General features: G+C 55.6%; 1 protein-coding gene across 1 annotated transcript in view; it reads right to left on the reverse strand.

Moving 5' to 3' along the window:
* Positions 1-3,023: 3,023 nt before the first annotated feature.
* The window catches only part of LOC133360388 (protein arginine N-methyltransferase 3-like), a 59,794-nt gene continuing 44,790 nt past the window's right edge, over positions 3,024-18,027 (reverse strand). The window contains exons 14-16 of the mRNA XM_061579090.1: positions 17,063-17,113; positions 15,691-15,778; positions 3,024-5,544 (exon numbers count right to left, since the gene is read on the reverse strand). Of these exons, the coding sequence (XP_061435074.1) occupies positions 5,435-5,544; positions 15,691-15,778; positions 17,063-17,113 (249 nt within the window). The 3' untranslated portion in view covers positions 3,024-5,434. The remainder of the gene's footprint in view (positions 5,545-15,690; positions 15,779-17,062; positions 17,114-18,027) is intronic.

Below are 18,027 nucleotides of genomic sequence, written 5' to 3' on the forward strand. Positions count from 1 at the left end.
GACAGAAGTGAAACATTCAACATCCAGGAGTCTGACAAAAGGGTCACGCGTTGCTGATGAGATGTGTAAAAAAACAAAACCTTTATATTTTGTGTGCGGGGGGGGGGGTGGAGAAGGCGGTGGCATTTATTCAACCTTGGCCACCAACAAAAGACAAAGATCCCCCGTGTAGCCTTAACAGACTGTTGGGGCAAGTGCTGTTAGTGAGCACCTATGAAGGCCGGCACGGCACACAAGGACGGCTGCTTGCGTTGTGGCCGAAACGTCGTGAGAATTATTTTATTATGTTTTATTTTTATTATTTTATTACTTCCCTTCTACGTGATGACTTTACCGAAAGAACCAGGAGGATGCACCCACGAAGAGTTTGACCGCTTCAATTTCAGTCTCTCCCGATCGAGACGAGAGCCGGGGGATTTCAGGCGCCTGTAACAACGCTACCTTGTAAAGTGGCACGTGCCATCAATTACGGTGGACAGGCAGGAGAGGGTGCATGTCGCTACCGCACCACACGACCCTGTGCGTGTCCGTGTGCGTGGTGCTGGCCACCCACCCCCTCGTGTGCCGTGCCGGCCTTCATAGGTGCTCGTGAACAGCACTTACCCCGACATTATGTTGAGGCTATACGGGGGATCTTTGTCTTTGCTGTGCTGGCCACCAACCCCCTCGTGTGCCGTGCCGGCTTTCATAGGTGCTCGCGAACGGCACTTGCCCCTACAGCCTGTTGAGGCTATACGAGGGATCTTTGTCTGTGTGGTGTTGGCCACCCACCCCCTCGTGTGCCGTGCCGGCCTTCATAGGTGCTCACGAAGAGCACTTGCCCCGACATTATGTTGAGGCTATACGGGGGATCTTTGTCTGTGTGGTACTGGCTACCCACCCCCTCGTGTGCCGTGCCGGCTTTCATAGGTGCTCGTGAAAGGCACTTGCCCCGACAGTCTGTTGAGGCTACACGGGGGATCTTTGTCTGTGTGGTGCTGCTACTCTCTTACAGCACTTGCCCCAACAGTCTCTTACAGGCTATACGGGGGGCCTTTATCTTTGTAGCAGTTAGCGCGCTGCGCTACGAACCCGCCCACCCGAGTTCGATTCCCGCTCGCGGCCAACAACGCCGGTGACGATTATCTGAACCGGTCCTGGGACTCCCTTAGGTAGACTCGGCCTCAAATGAATAACCTTGGTACGGTGCGTCGTAAACATCGGCGTCACTGGGGAGACAAAGGCGGCCGTGCGTGGTGCCACCCACCCACCCACCCACTCTCGTGCGGGGTTGCCAGCCTTCATGAGGTGCTATTCGCTAACAGCACTTGTGTAGAGGAGTAAAAATGGGGGCGTGACGTCAGCTGTGCCGTTCAGTGCGATGACGTCACGTCTCCTGGGGTACTTAAGGGAGACCCCGTGACGTAGGCGGGGTCACTGTGAGAACGGGTAGATCAGGGGTCGGGAATCTCTTTGACTGGGAGAGCCATAAAAGCCAAATATTTCTAAATATATTTCATTGAGAGCCATATAGGATTTTTAACGTATAATACATTAAATGTGTCTTACTTTTAATGCGACTTCTGGTGCCGCATGGTTTTGCTGATGGCCTTGTGTAGTCTGGTTCGTACGTGGTGAGGTTGAGCTTCGTGCAGGCGTGACCCGTGAAATTTATCTTCAAAACTAATTTCTGTTTACTTTAAAATGACACACTATTATTAAGCAATATCACAAGTATTTTTAAATCAGTTCCAAACTGATTTTTATTTTTTATTTTTTTATTCTTTTTTTTTCAACTCAAAATTGGCTGGGAGCCAAATGCAGTCACTGGAAGAGCCATATATGGCTCGCGAGCCATAGGTTCCCGTCCGCTGGGGTAGAGTAAGCAGGGTGAAAAGGGAACCAGGGGGTAGAGAGAGGGGATCGAGTGGTGAGTCTGGGGAGAAGCCGGTGGTAGCCGTAGAAGTGTTTCTCTCTCCGCTCAGTGGAGTGCACCAATGAAAACCGCGCACCTGTGTTTTGTACACATTGATGGGCTTGGGTGCCCGGCAGTGCCGGATGAAGCTAATGTGGGGTCTGTAGCATATAGTATAAAGGGGCACTAGATAAATAAAAAAACACATGATAATTGATGATTGTTTTTTTATACCCTTTAATCTGGCAACAAAACTGACACGTTTTTTACGAGGAGTCATGTTTGCATAGACCACAATACCTGCAGTCGTAATGCAAACAAAAAACATAACTCTGACAATGTATGCACTGTCCTTGAAGTTGATTGGTCCACACGCGAGACAGCTTTCCTTAGAGCCGAGTCTCACATGGTGTTGGACCAGATGACGCCAAAAGGCGCACAACTCAAAGACAATGCACCATCAGAGTATGAGAGCTCGGGGTAAGCATTTACACCATTGGAACCTCATTTGTCAGTAGCAAAATATGATAATTGGTTTTTTATACCCTTCTATCTGGCAACAAAACTGACACCTTTTTTACGAGGAGTCATGTTTGCATAGACCACAATACCTGCAGTCATAATGCAAACAAAAAACATAACTCTGATAGTGTACGCACTGTCTTTGAAGTTGATTGGTCGACACCCGAGACAGCTTTCCTTAGAGCCTAGTCTCACAAACATAATTATTAAAAGTTTTCATGACTGCAAGGACCCACACTCTTTGCTTAACCGAACGAACCAAAGAGTATAATTATGAAAACACAAACGTGTAACTTGCATAGTAAAGTAATTGTATTTTTCATTTGCTATACGGACAGATAATAAGACAAATCGCTAACCTTAAATACCCAGTCGTTCGTAAAGAAGGCAGTATAGTACTATAGTAATAGAGCAAATGCAGAATCGCTGAACAGGAACGGATAGCTTGAAACCATTTAGCGAGGTGCCCTTGGAAGTGCGGGGCCAGTAGCTACATGTGTAGTAGCTACTACACATGTGTAGTAGCTACTACACATGTAGCTGCTGCACATGTAGCTACTACACATGTGTAGTAGCTACTACACATGTGTAGTAGCTACTACACATGTAGCTATTACACATGTGTAGTAGCTACTACACATGTGTAGTAGCTACTACACATGTGCAGTAGCTACTACACATGTGCAGTAGCTACATGTGTAATAACTACATGTGTAGCAGCTGCATGTGTAGCAGCTACTCCACATGTAGTAGTTACTACACATGTAGTAGCTACTACATATGTAGCTACTTCTGCTACTAGAATAATCCGGCACTGCGTCCAGGATTTAACAGCACTCGCCTGTGTAGTCTGGTTAAGGCCACGTACAGCGAGCTTAACATTTCTTGTTTAACACTTCTAAGAATTTGCAAACGCAATAAATGTCCCTCCGGGTTGTGGAGACCACCTGGAGAAGATTCCAGGCGCGCGTTGACAACGATGGCGAGCAAGTTGAGAATCTTTGACTTTTTGAAGCTATTAACATGACATTTGTAATCATCTTACGGTGTTTTATCCGTTATTTTTCCATTAAAATCGATAGTCTTAACTTCTTGGTTCTTTCGGTAAAGTCACGTAGAAGGGAAATAATGAAATAGACAAGAGTCTGAATGACTTCTGTCTACTCGACAGACCTGCTCTCCACCTGAGGACGGCTGCTTGCGTTGTGGCCGAAACGTCGTGAGAATTATTTAATGTTTTATTTTGTATTATTTTATCACTTACATTCTACGTGACTTTACCGAAAGAACCAAGAAGATGAATCCCTGCAGTCACGAAAGCTTTAAATCGAAAGGTGAACAGATCGTAAGTCGAAGGAAATGCTGTCGTGTTTGTTTACTCGCCAACAACACAAACCGGTTATTCTGAACCGGTAACGAATTGGCAATTCTTGTTTACGTGACAAACCTTCGCTAATTGGCCGTGTCGGGTGGTGGCGGGCATAACGACACATTCATAGTTTTGGTCGCTTAGAGCCTCCTACTACGAGTTAAACTAAATACGGGTGTCCGTAGTGGGATTCGAACGCTCGTCCACGTAACAGCTGTTGCTTGGGGTTGCGTAATCACTCCCACTGCAATCAGCCAATCAGGGGCGAGGAAGACGACCCCCGTGGCAACATGGCCGCCATGCCCTCCCATGTAAAATGGCTGCCATGCCCCACCATGTAAAATGGCCGCCATGATCGCATTGCTTCGTGCGATGGAGTTATTTTTGAATGTTGTTAATCACGTTACTTGTTGTATTCACGCCATATTCTCGTTTAACTATCAACTTACCAGTGGACCCTGACCACCCAATCCCTCGTAATTTTACGACGTCTAATGGTCGTCTCTTATTTGCTCGGGAGTTACGGAAAATCGTATCTTCACCCGAACTTACAACTTACGCTACGTAGTTTGGTCCCTGCCCCCTCGTATCAGGAACTGAGTGAAGACGTGAACTCTCTACCCTTGAGAACTGTGGTCTTCACATCATGGCGAGGCCGAGGCTGTCAACGGCGAACACTCGACAAGCCGGATACATCGCAGGAAGCTCGAGTTCGGATTTTATAAAACTATACCAATGTTTTATTTCATCAGGTAAAGCTGTCTTGAGCCATTTTGTTACTTTTTCAGAAGCGGAACCGGCTATCGCAAATGACAGCTCGTCGAAGCGGCTCATCATCGTCATCATCACGTGGAAATGTCTAGCAGCCAAATAAACTCTGAACGCTTGATGTTGATTCTAAATTTGAAGGGCAAAAGCTGGAGGACCTGGCTAATAATCCACGCGACCACGGCACGAGAGACACGCAAACTCCAAATATACAGCAGCAGGCGTCAGGGTCAGGATCGAACTCACGACCTCCTGTGTACAAGGCGAGGTGGTTAACATCTCCTAGCCACTGTGATGATGAGAGAGACACGCAAACTCCAAATATACAGCAGCAGGCGTCAGGGTCAGGATCGAACCCAAGACCTCCTGTGTACCAAGCGAGGTGGTTAACATCTCCTAGCCACCGTGATGATGATGAGAGACGCAAACTACAAATATACAGCAGCAGCAGTCGGCGTCAGGGTCGGGATCGAACCCACCTCCTGTGTATCAGGTGAGGTGGTTAACATCTCCTAGCCACTGTGATGATGATGAGAGAGAGAGACACGCAAACTCCAAATATACAGCAGCAGCAGGCGTCAGGGTCGAAAACGAACCCACGACCTCCTGTATACCAGGCGGGCGAGGTAGTTAACATCTCCTAGCCACCGTGACGATGATGAGAGACGCAAACTCCAAATACACAGCAGCAGGTGTCAGGGTCGGGATCGAACCCACGACCTCCTGTACACCAGGCGAGGTGGTTAACATCTCGCCAACCAGGGAGCACCACACGGTGGGCGAGATGTTCACGTAGGATCTCGGCGATAGACGGCTGACGTGTGTCTCTCTCCAACACGGCCCGTCACGCTGCCCTCCTGGCTCTCATCCAGCAGTGGATTTCACTGCATGAAGTAGCGAGCGCGCACGGAGCCGATGGTCAGCACGATGTCGAGCGAGCGGCGGTCCTTGCGCTGCTTTCGACAGCTGATCGTGCCTTCCAGCGTGGAGCCTGCAACACAAAGACAAAGATCCACCCCCCCCACCAACATTATAGCCTCAACAAATGGAATTTCACGAGCGGCATTCGATTTAACACAATTGTGTTGAATTGTCGCGTTACTTTGATTCTCCGCAACGACAAACTGGACACAAACGTATGCACACGCACATACAAACACTAACGCACACAACAAAAGACAAAGATCCCCCGTACAGGACATTTAACCGACTGTTGGGGCAAGTGCTGTTAGCGAGTAGCACCTATGAAGGCTGGAACGGTACACGAGGGGGATGGGTGGCCAGCACCACGCCCGGCCGCCTTTGTCTCCCCAGTGGCGATGTTTACTACACACCGCACCGGGTGCTCATTTTAGGCTGAGTCCACCTAGAGCAGGCCCAGGACCGGCTCAGATAACCGCCATGTGCGTGTGAGAGAGCGTGTGTGTGCGTTTGTGAGAGTGTGCGTGTTTGATTGTGTGTGTGAGTCTGCGCATGTGTGTGGGAGTGCGTGTGAGTGTGCGCGAGTGTGCATGTGTGCGTGCGTAAGTGCGTGAGTTTGTGGGTGAGAGTGCGAGTGTGTGCGTGTGCAAGTGCGTGTGTGCCTGTGTGTGCCTGTGTGTGCGAGAGTGCATGTGTGCATGTCCATCTGCGTGTGTAAGTGTGTGTGTGTGAGAGAGTGTGTGCGTGTGAGAGTGTGCGTGTGAGTGTGTGCGCGAGAGTACATGAGAGTGCGTGAGAGTGTGCGTGTGTGGGTGAGTGCATTTGCGAGTGTGCGTGTGTGCGTGAGTGCGTGTGTGCGAGTGAGTGTGTGTGTGCATGTGTGAACATGTGCGAGTGTGCGTGTGTGTGCGAGTGTGCGTGTGTGTGCGCGTGTGTGAACGAGTGTGCGTGTGTGAGCGTGTGCGTGTGTGCGCACGTGCGTGTGTGAGCGTGTGAGCGAGCGTGCGAATGTGCGTGTGTGCGCGTGTGTGAACGAGTGCATGCGAGTGTGCCTGTGTGCGTGCGCGTGTGAGCGAGCATGCGAGTGTGCGTGTGTGCGCGCGTCTCCGTGATGAATGGGAGCCCGAGAGCTGATAAGGGGAACGCCGCGCGCAGCCGTGCCGAGTGTCCTCCCTGATAAGAGAGCGGCTGCCTTGCCTCTCTCCCTCTCGTCCCCCCTCTCCTCCCTCCCATCCCCACCCCCCTCTCTCTCTTTGCCTCCCTCTCTCTCTTTGCCTCCCTCTCTCTCTCAATCTCGTTTTTTTTACGATCAGTGGAAACAAGAAGATGCTCGGTGTAGTCGGTACTTTGCTTCGTTCATCATTTCGTAATTTTTTTTTAAACATTTTTAAACTTTGCTATATGTAAAACCCCCACCTCTCGCTCACTCGCTCTCGATCACTCGCTCTCGCTCACTCCCTCGGTCACTCGCCCTCGCTCACTCTCTCGCTCACTCTCTCGCTCACTCTCTCGCTCACTCTCTCGCTCACTCTCTCGCTCACTCTCTCGCTCACTCTCTCGGTCACTCTCTCGGTCACTCTCTCGCTCTCTCTCTCGCTCTCTCTCTCGCTCACTCTCGCTCTCTCTCTCGCTCACTCCCTCGCTCACTCTCTCGGTCACTCTCTCGCTCACTCCCTCGCTCACTCTCTTGCTCACTCCCTCGCTCACTCTCGCTCACTCTCTCGCTCACTCTCTCCGTCTCGTTCTGTCTCTCTCTGCACTCCATCACAAATGTGCTCCAGCCACGGCTTCAGCTGGAGCACACGCGTGTACCGCTACGATGCCTGGGACGCGTGCGTGTTCTACAAACGATGGGGGGGGAGGGGGGGCGGTGAAGCCCTCCGCACCGGCGCAAACAGAATTCTTGATTTTCTTGGTTCTTTTGGTAAAGTCACGTAGAAGGGAAATAATAAAATATTAATATATTTATATTGAAATATATTTTTAATATATTTTTATATTTAATATTATTTTATTGTTTCCCTTCTACGTGACTTGCCCGAAAGGATCACGAATACGAATCCCTGCAGTCACGAAAGCTTTAAATCAAAACAGAATTCTCGATTTGACTTTGTCATGAATCCTATTGGTCCGCCCGTGGCGCGTGCGACGACACGGCGTGTGGCGATGCGCGTGGCACGTGATGCTGCATTTGACGTGATCTTGCATCGAAAATCCGCTCCAGTGCGTTTTTCTGCTTAGCAGCAATAACAAGTATAACCCGTAAAAACAAAGTTTTTCACTATAAATCCTTTATATGCGTGGCGGCTAGAGTCCTCTCGTCCTCTGGCTTGAGATGGCTGCCACCTATGGGTCAGATGATTGCATGGCACCATTAAGCAATTGGTAATGAAATATAATATTTTTGTCCTAAAAAGTGGAACATTTAGGAAAAAAATTTTTCACGAACATTAATTGTCACGCACAACGAGTCTGTGTGGAAAATGTCAGCTCGATTGGATCACGGGAAGTGGGTTAAAAAACGACCGAAAGATTTGCACGGTCGTAAGCAAGCAAGCAAGCAAGTGAACTTAATATAAAGGATTAAAAAATTGGGTTTAAAAAACTCTCACACTCTCTCTTTCCCACTCTCCCACGTGTTCTCTCTCTCTCACGCTCTCTCCCTCACTGCACAAAAGTCTTCCCCCTTCTCCACTCTTACCAGGCGTTGACAATCTCGCAACGCACGGCTTTCCCATCCACTCTCTCTCACTCGCTCCACCCTATCAGTCTCCCAATACTCACCGACTCTCTCACACACACACTCCTCTATCCACTACTCTGACCATTTCTCTCCTCTCATTGCGGCCGCCCCTCAGTGGAAACAAACGTACAAGTCTCTCCCGTAGCCAAACGCTGCGGTGACCTCCAGTGGAGGTTGGCACACTGCACGTTGCCATCGGCCATGTGGCTCAGCCGAATCTCTCGCCAGGGGTAACAGACTTGTGCATTTCCTGCGGTGCCAGGGAGGATCTGCCCCACCAATACTTACGATGCCAGCGGCTCAAACCAATGTTCCGCCTTTTGGGGGACATCTTTAGGAAACTGGGGGTGCCCTTCTACAACAGCAGCTTCGTATATGGGGTGGTGACTTACCTGGCTAACAAGCGCAATGACCTCGCCAACTTCGCCTGTGCTCAGGCGAAGTTGGCGGTGTACAGAACGAGGAAGAAGATGCTGGAAGGTGACACTGACGGCTGCTCTGTGGAGCTTCCAGTGTTCAGGGGCCTGCTCAAGGCGCGGCTCCGGCTAGAGCACGCATACCACACACACGTTGGGGATGTGCACGTCTTCTTTGAACGCTGGGGAGCCGGAAAGGCCCTCTCTGTACCAGCGTGGACGGCACCCTCGTGGTGTTCACCTTCTAAAGCGCTCGCTCGTCACCGTGGCGTGCGCGATGACACCACAACCACGTGAATTTTCTTTTGTATTGTGCGCGGTGCTCTCAGCACCAGAGCGCGTGGATTTGTAACGATTTGTAACGTTTGTTTTCTTTTGTTTGCTGGTGATTTTGTGTATTTCATATTGAAATCGCCTCCAGTGCTTTTGCTGCTGGCAGCAATAAAAGTTGTTTAAAAGTCAAAGTCTCTCTCTCTCACTCTCTCTCACTCTCTCACACTCTCTCTCACCCTCTCACTCACCCTCTCACTCACTCACTCTCACACTCTCTCACACACTCACTCTCTCTCACTCTCTCACACTCTCTCACTCTCTCACACTCTCTCTCACCCTCTCACTCACCCTCTCACTCACTCACTCTCACACTCTCTCACTCTCTCACACACTCACTCTCTCACACTCTCTCACTCTCTCTCACTCTCTCACACTCTCTCTCACCCTCTCACTCACCCTCTCACTCACTCACTCTCACACTCTCTCACACACTCACTCTCTCTCACTCTCTCACACTCTCTCACTCTCTCACACTCTCTCTCGCACTCTCTCTCACTCTCTCACTCACTCACTCTCACACTCTCTCACACACTCACTCTCTCTCACTCTCTCTCGCACTCTCTCTCACTCTCTCACTCACTCACTCTCTCTCACTCTCACACTCTCTCACACACTCACTCTCTCTCACTCTCTCACGCAACTCTCTTGCTCTCTCTCATTCACACTCTCTCCTCGTCCACCCCGGCTCTCCCCCCCCCCCCCTTCCTCGGAGCGAAATCTGACGCCGGTTCAATCTCCCGGCGCGGCAGCCGAAACGACGACCCACGGCACGCTTCTAAAATCGATCCCGCCGCGGTCGAGCCGATGGGCAGGCCGCACGCGGTGGGGTACAACGTGGGCAACTCCCGCCTACTTGGGGAACGACGGCACGCTAAGAGGTGCGGCGCTTTGCCAAGAGCAAGCGACTCCCATGGTGCCTTGCACGCACGCGCGTCACGTGACCGCCACGTCGTACGGAACGACGCTTAACGCAGCGGGGAGCTCAATTGAACCCTTTCGAATTCTGATGACGTACGTGGCCACGCGGGAGGGGCGTGTGGGCGACGGGGTGGGTGACGGGGCAAGCGACAGGGGCAAGCGACGGGGCAGGCGACAGTGCGGGCGACGGGGTGGGTGACAGTGCGGGCGACGGGGTGGGTGACGGGTGACGGGGCAAGCGACAGTGCAAGCGACGGGGTGGGTGACGGGGTGGGTGACGGGTGGGTGACGGGGTGGGTGACGGGGTGGGTGACGGGGTGGGTGACGGGGTGGGTGACGGGGTGGGTGACGGGGTGGGTGACGGGGTGGGTGACGGGGTGGGTGACGGGGTGGGTGACGGGACGGGTGACGGGACGGGCGACGGGGTGGGTGACGGGGTGGGTGACGGGGTGGGTGACGGGACGGGCGACGGGGTGGGTGACGGGGTGGGTGACGGGGTGGGTGACGGGACGGGTGACGGGACGGGCGACGGGGCGGGTGACGGGGTGGGTGACGGGGTGGGTGACGGGGTGGGTGACGGGACGGGTGACGGGACGGGCGACGGGGTGGGTGACGGGGTGGGTGACGGGGTGGTGACGGGGTGGGTGACGGGACGGGCGACGGGTGGGTGACGGGGTGGGTGACGGGACGGGCGACGGGGTGGGTGACGGGGTGGGTGACGGGACGGGCGACGGGGTGGGTGACGGGGTGGGTGACGGGTGGGTGACGGGACGGGCGACGGGGTGGGCGACGGGGTGGGTGACGGGACGGGTGACGGACGGGCGACGGGGTGGGCGACGGGGTGGGTGACGGGACGGGCGACGGGGTGGGTGACGGGGTGGGTGACGGGGTGGGTGACGGGACGGGTGACGGGACGGGTGACGGGACGGGTGACGGGACGGGTGACGGGGTGGGTGACGGGACGGGCGACGGGGTGGGTGACGGGACGGGTGACGGGGTGGGTGACGGGGTGGGTGACGGGACGGGTGACGGGACGGGTGACGGGACGGGTGACGGGGTGGGTGACGGGACGGGCGACGGGGTGGGTGACGGGGTGGGTGACGGGGTGGGCGACGGGGTGGGTGACGGGGTGGGTGACGGGGTGGGTGACGGGACGGGTGACGGGACGGGTGACGGGACGGGCGACGGGGTGGGTGACGGGACGGGTGACGGGGCAAGCGACGGGGCAGGCGACAGTGTGGGTGACGGGGTGGGTGACGGGACGGGTGACGGGGCAGGCGACTGGGCATCGCCGCGTGAGACGCTCCTCCGTCCGAGTTTGCGAGCGCACGTTGTTGGCCGCGGTCAGGACGCGTCATTAATTACATCTACACCCCCCCCCCCCACTTCCAGGGGGGTGGGCGGGGGGGGGGGCAGGGAAGGGCATTAGGTAGAGCGGCAGAAGAAAGGAAAATAATTAAGAAATAACGGCCTCATTTACACGCATCGATGGGTCACCATCAGCGCGCTGGAAATGGCCAGCGGAGAGAATGACGACACAGACAAAGGCGCCCCGGGTAGCCTTCACCAGGCTGCTCGGGGCAAGTGCCGTTCGCTGAGCACCCACGGAGACTGGGCACGGCACGGCGCGGCCCGGGTGGCTGACGTTTTATACGTTTTCAAGGCCGAGTCGACCTAGGGGAGGGGCAGGATGGGCTGGGGTAAATCGTCACTGCCGCTGTCGGCGAGCGGGAATCCAACCTCGGGTGCAGGCCGGCGGGTTCGTAGCGCGGCGCGCGAACCGCTGCGCCACAGCTCCCCGCACGATAACCCCGCGCGATAACCACGCACGGGAACACGGATAGGCACGTGGGTGCACAACAGAGGTCGCAAACGGGTTTTGATTCCTTACCCGTACCCGGCCGCACCAGGGTCGCAAATGGGTACCCGTACCCGGCCGGGTACCCGTTCCCTACCCGTACCCTACCCGAAATGAGTGACAAACGGTGACTCACCAGTGACTCACGGCCTACCCGTACCCGTCCCCTGCCGCACCAGGGTCGCAAACTCTCCCACTCACTCACCCACTCACCCACCAATTCAGCTACTTACTCACTCACCCACCCACTCACCCACTCACTCACCCACTCACTCACCCGCTCACTCACCCACTCACGAACTCACCCACTCACCCACCCACGCACTCACCCACTCACCCACGCACCCACTTACTCACCCACCAACCAGAGGTCGCAAACGGGTTTTGATTCCTTACCCGTACCCGGCCGCACCAGGGTCGCAAACGGCTACCCATACCCGGCCGGGTACGGGTAACCGGGTATCGGGTAGGGTACGGGTATCGGGTACCCGGTTGCGACCTCTGGTGCACAAACGTGCCACCACCTCCGAGGGTCCCGAGGGCGAGTGCAGTTAGCGAGCGCCTATTAAGGCGACGCCTCATTCTCATGTCTCACAAACCTCGGCCCGCCTGCCTCCAACTCCTCCGGCAACGCTCCCCCCCCCCCCTCCCGTCCCTTCATCTCCTCCCTTCCCTCTGTCCCTCCCTTCTCTACTTTCCACTCTCTCCATCTCACACCTCTCTCTCTCTCTCCTCCTCCTTCACCTCCCATCCCTCCCATCATCCCCCTCTCTCTACCACCTCTCTTCCTACTCCATGTCGCTCTCTCTCTCTCTCTCCTCCTTCACCTACCTACCTCCCTCCCTCCCATCTTCCCCGTCCCCCCCACCCACCCTTCTCTACTTTCCCCTCTCTCCATCTCACACCTCTCTCTCTTCCTCCTCTTTCACCTCCCTCCCTCCTTCACCTCCCTCCCTCCCATCCCCCCCTCCCTCCATCTCCCCCCCTCCCCTTCCCCGCACGTGACTCTGCCCCAGGCTCTAGACACTGTGTGCCCTCTCAAGCATAAAATTACCCCGTCAGACGCAGTACCCACACCAGCCTTTCAATTTCAACCTCCCCCACAGCCCCCCCCTCACCCACAGCCCCCCCCGCCCCCCCGCCCAGCCTCCAGCTCACATCGCAGACTCCACTAAATAACGGAACCTTTTCTTGCTCACAATACAAAATAAATAAAAGTCCCCGTGGCCTGCCTCTCGCACGCACGCGGTAGTTGTGTGCGAGCGTGTGTGCGTGTGCTGGTGTGTGTGCACGTGTGTGTGCGCACGTGCGTACTTGTGCGCGTGAGTGCATGTGAGAGAGTGGGTGTGTGTATTTGCGTGTGCGTGCAAGTGCATCACACGCACAAACACACACACAAGCAAAAGCACACACACACACTTATATACACAATCACACACACGCACACAAATACGCACGCACTCACTGGTACACACACACTGGTACACACACACTGGTACACACACACGCACACACAAACACACACACACACTGGTACACACACACGAACACACAAACACGCACACACACACGAACACACACACACTGGTACACACACACGCACCGTGTCAGTGTGCCCACGCACACACACGAACACACACTCACCGGCACACACACACGAACACACACTCAATGGTACACACACACGAACACACACACACGCACGTGTCAGTGTGCCCACGCGCACACACAGACACACGAACACACACACACACGCACTGGTACACACACGAACACACACACACACACGAAGACACACACACTGGTACACACACACACACACGAACACACACACGAAGACACACGCACTCACACACTAACACACACACACAAACACACACACACACACGAACACACACACACTCACCGGCACACACACACGAACACACACACACGAACACACACACACGAACGCACACACACACACTCACACACACACACACGCACCGTGTCAGTGTGCCCACGCGCACACATTCATCTCTGTCTGCGAATCAGTGAGTCATGAAAGACGCGCGCCACTCGACCTCGCGCACGCGCGCACACACACAAGACAAAGGCACCCCGTGTAGCCTCGGCAGACTGTTGGGGCAAGTGCTGTTAGCGAGCGGCAGTGCCTATGAAGGCCGGCACGGCGCACGAGGGGGGTGGGTGGCCAGCACCACGCCCGGCCGCCTTTGTCTCCCCGGTGGCGATGTTCACCACACACCGCACCGGGTTACTCATCTGAGAGGCTGAGTCGACCTAGGGGAGGGCCCACGACCGGCTCAGACAATAATCGCCACCGGTGTTTTTGGCCCGTGAGCGAGGGCTCGCTAACCGTGGCGCCACCGCTCAGAAAGACGCGTACTCAGGTGGGGCACGGGGCTCGGGTGGGCACGTGCTCAGGTGGGGCACGTGCTCAGGTGGGGCACGTGCTCAGGTGGGCACGGGGCTCAGGTGGGGCACGTGCTCAGGTGGGCACGTGCTCAGGTGGGCACGTGCTCAGGTGGGGCACGTGCTCAGGTGGGGCACGTGGCTCAGGTGGGGCACGTGGCTCAGGTGGGGCACGTGCTCAGGTGGGCACGTGGAGGGTCGGGGTGTGAGGTGGGGGGGGTGAGTCGTCATGGCCGTAGGTCCCGGGTTCGAACCCCTGGATCTGGGCGTCTCTCCCCCCCTCCCCCCGTCTCTCTCTCTCTCTCAGCGGGTTCCTAATAGCCGTGTCAGAAACACTTAATCCCGTTAAATCCCTAGATCATCCGTTCAGGCCCTGGGTGTTTTGAGTTTCTCTCAGGAGGCGCATTAATTGTTGAGATTGTCAGTTCCAAGCAGGATCTGGGTGTGTGTGTCTCTGTCTCTCTCTCTCTCTCGAAGTTCATAATGGCCGTGCATGGATGCCATGCTTGTAGTGCGGAGATCCTGGAGGCAAGGCTTGGGTTTGTGTGTCCGTGTGTGTGTGTGTGTCTGTGTGTCTTTGTCTGTCTGTGTGTGTCCGTGTGTGTGTCTGTGTGTGTGTGTCCGTGTGTGTGTCCATGTGTGTGTGTCCGTGTGTGTGTCTGGTCGACTCAGCCTTAAATGAGTACCTGGTGCGGTGTGTAAACATCGCCACTGGGGAGACAAAGGCAGTCGGGCATGGTGCTGGCCACCCACCCCCTCGTTCGTGTACCGTTCCGGCCTTCATAGGTGCTCGTTAACAGCACTTGCCCCTACAGTCTGTTAAGGCTATACGGGGGATCTTTATCTTTGTGTGTGTCTGTGTGTGTGTCTGTGTCGTTATGGGGAGCGGTTGTGTAGCAGTTAGCGCAATAAAACCCGGCGACCAGAGTTCGATTCCCGTTTATGGCCAACACCAGTGACGATTATCTGAACCGGTCCTGGGCCTCCCCTAGGTCGACTCAGCCTCTCAAATGAGTTCCTGGTGCGGTGTGTAAACATCGCCACTGGGGAGACAAAGGCGGCCGGGCGTGGTGCTGGCCACCCACCCCCTCGTGTGCCGTGCTGGCCTTCATAGGTGCTCGCTAACAGCACTTGCCCCAACAGTCCGTTAAGGCTACACGGGGGGTCTGTCTTTGTGTGTCTCTCTCTCTGGGGTTCACAATGGCCATGTCGGTCGGACGGACGGACGGAGAGAGACAAACGGACAGACAGACAGACGGACGGCGCTAACGCGTGAGCTTGGTGAGTGCGGAGCGCACGAGCGCTGACGTGCCAGCCGGGGGGCTCGCCGTGCCGGCGATCGTTCCTGGCACAGGGCAATCACACCGGCACTCGGACCGCTCACGACACTCAGGCTACTCACGGCACTCACGACACTCACCGCGATCGTACCGGCACTCACCACGATCACGACACTCACGACACTCACGGTGAACGTACCGGCGCTCACGGCGCTCACGGCACTCACCGCGATCACGGCACTCACGGTGAACGTACCGGCGCTCACGGCGATCGGCTTCTCCAGCAGGAAGACGGTTTGTTTCCAGTGCGTGCCGGGGCAGCCAGGGGCCGTGGAGAACATGACCTGGCGACGACACCGAGAGAGACGCACACACACGCACACACACACACACGCACGCACACGCACACGCGCGCACACACACACGCACACACACGCGCACACACACACGCACACACACGCGCACACACACACGGACAAACACACACACAAACACGCACACACACGCATACACACACGGACAAACACACGCACACACACACGCACAAACACGCGCACACACACACATGCACACACACGGACAAACACACACGCACGCACACACACACAAACACGCGCACACACACACACAAACACGCGCACACACACACACATGCACACGCACGCACACATACAAGCACGCTCAGGGTCATTTATTCGTTTTGGAGAAATCCGAAGAGCTACGAAGCTTTTTCTCACAGAAATGTCCGTCCAAACAACGTGAAAGTGTTGGCACAGTAGGGGGCACAGGTGGTGCATCAGCCAGTCATCACAGTCAGTCAACCCGTGGCACCTGCTGGGTCTGTCCCGTGACCTCCTGCCAGCGGGCGTTCGACACTTCACGTGGCATTAAAGCGCACCTAGCCTGGCACAGGCTATCGTTGTTGCTGTGTGCGTGTGAGTGGGGAGTGGTGGTGTAGCGGCTATCACGCCGCGCTACGAACCCGGCGACCCGAGTTCGATTCGCGGCCACAATCACCGGTGACGATTATCTGAACCGGTCCTGGGCCCTCCCCTAGGTCGACTCAGCCTCAAGTAAACATCGCCACTGGGGAGACAAAGGCAGCCGGTCTTCATCGGTGCCCGGCCTCGTTACTCGCCGCTAACAGCACTTGCCTCTCCGGCCCGGCCGAGGCTATCCGGGGGCGATCCTTTGTCCGCGTGTCAGAGGTCGCAACCGGGTACCCGATACCCGTACCCTACCCGATACCCGGCTACCCGGCCGGGTACGGGTAGCCGTTTGCGACCCTGGTGCGGCCGGGTACGGGTACGGGTAGGCCGTGAGTCACTGGTGAGTCACCGTTTGTCACTCATTTCCCAACGTCTTGTCTCTTCTCACAATTCAAATTCCTAGAATCAACCCACCCGCGCCTGCAACATGGCTTCATCCCAGAGGTCGCAATCGGGTACCCGATACCCGATACCCGGCTACCCGTACCCGGCTGGGTACGGGTAGCCGGGTACCGGGTATCGGGTACGGGTACCCGTTTGCGACCCTGGTGCGGCCGGGTACGGGTAAGGAATCAAAACCCGTTTGCGACCTCTGCCGCGTGTGTGATGTGTGCCGTGTGACGATGTCACTGGGCTCACTTTTTCGGTGCAGTCCTTGCTGAAGTAAACGTCAAAGTAGCCCACGAGGCCCTGCAACAAACACAACAACTCGAGGTCAGGGGATTTCAAGTCGTTGGGAGTGCGTATGTAACGTGTGTATGTTGAACACATCCCCACACCCCCACACCCTTCACACACCCCACCCCCCCCCCCACACACACACGGAGGTCACCCAGGGGTCAGATTCAGGTAGGAGCCGAGTCGCTCCGCATCCCGCACGCATTTCTCGGAATCGATTTTTACGCCAACACCCACCCAGGTCCCCCCCCCCCCCCCCCCATAGCACAACTTATTTATTTATTTACACGCTGGGGGGGGGGGGGGCACGAGATGGATTAACGGTGAAGCCCGGTCGTTCGGCCATCTCTCAAAACGAACCCAGCGGGAAATCGTTCACCCACCCGCGCGCCCATCATCGTCGCCCATCATCATCGTCGCCCATCATCGTCGCCCACGCGCCTCTCGCCATCCTAGCAGGCAAGGCCCCACTGACCTCTTTCCCAGAAGCCAGCCGAAATGGCCTTATCATCGTCGTCGTCGTCGTCGTAGTCGCGTGGAAGTTTATAGCAGCAGGCAAATACTCTAAAACGCGCGACGTGGTGGAGGGAAAAAAAACGGAGGAACTGGAGATAAAATCCACGCGACCACGGGGAGAGAGAGACACGCAAACTCCAAATACACAGCAGCAGGCGTCAGGGTCGGGATCGAACCCACGACCTCCTGCGTACCAGGCGAGGTGGTTAACATCTCCTAGCTACCGTGATGATGATGATAGAGAGACGCAAACTCCAAATATACAGCAGCAGGCGTCAGGGTCGGGAACGAACCCACGACCTCCTGTGCACCAGGCGAGGTGGTTAACATCTCCTAGCCACCGTGGTGATGATGAGAGACGCAAACTCCAAATATACAGCCGCAGGCGTCAGGGTCGGGATCGAACCCAC

This window comes from Lethenteron reissneri, chromosome 68 (genome assembly GCF_015708825.2).
Source record: "Lethenteron reissneri isolate LAM-NWPU_2019-01 chromosome 68, ASM1570882v1, whole genome shotgun sequence".
NCBI classification, from domain to species: domain Eukaryota; kingdom Metazoa; phylum Chordata; class Hyperoartia; order Petromyzontiformes; family Petromyzontidae; genus Lethenteron; species Lethenteron reissneri.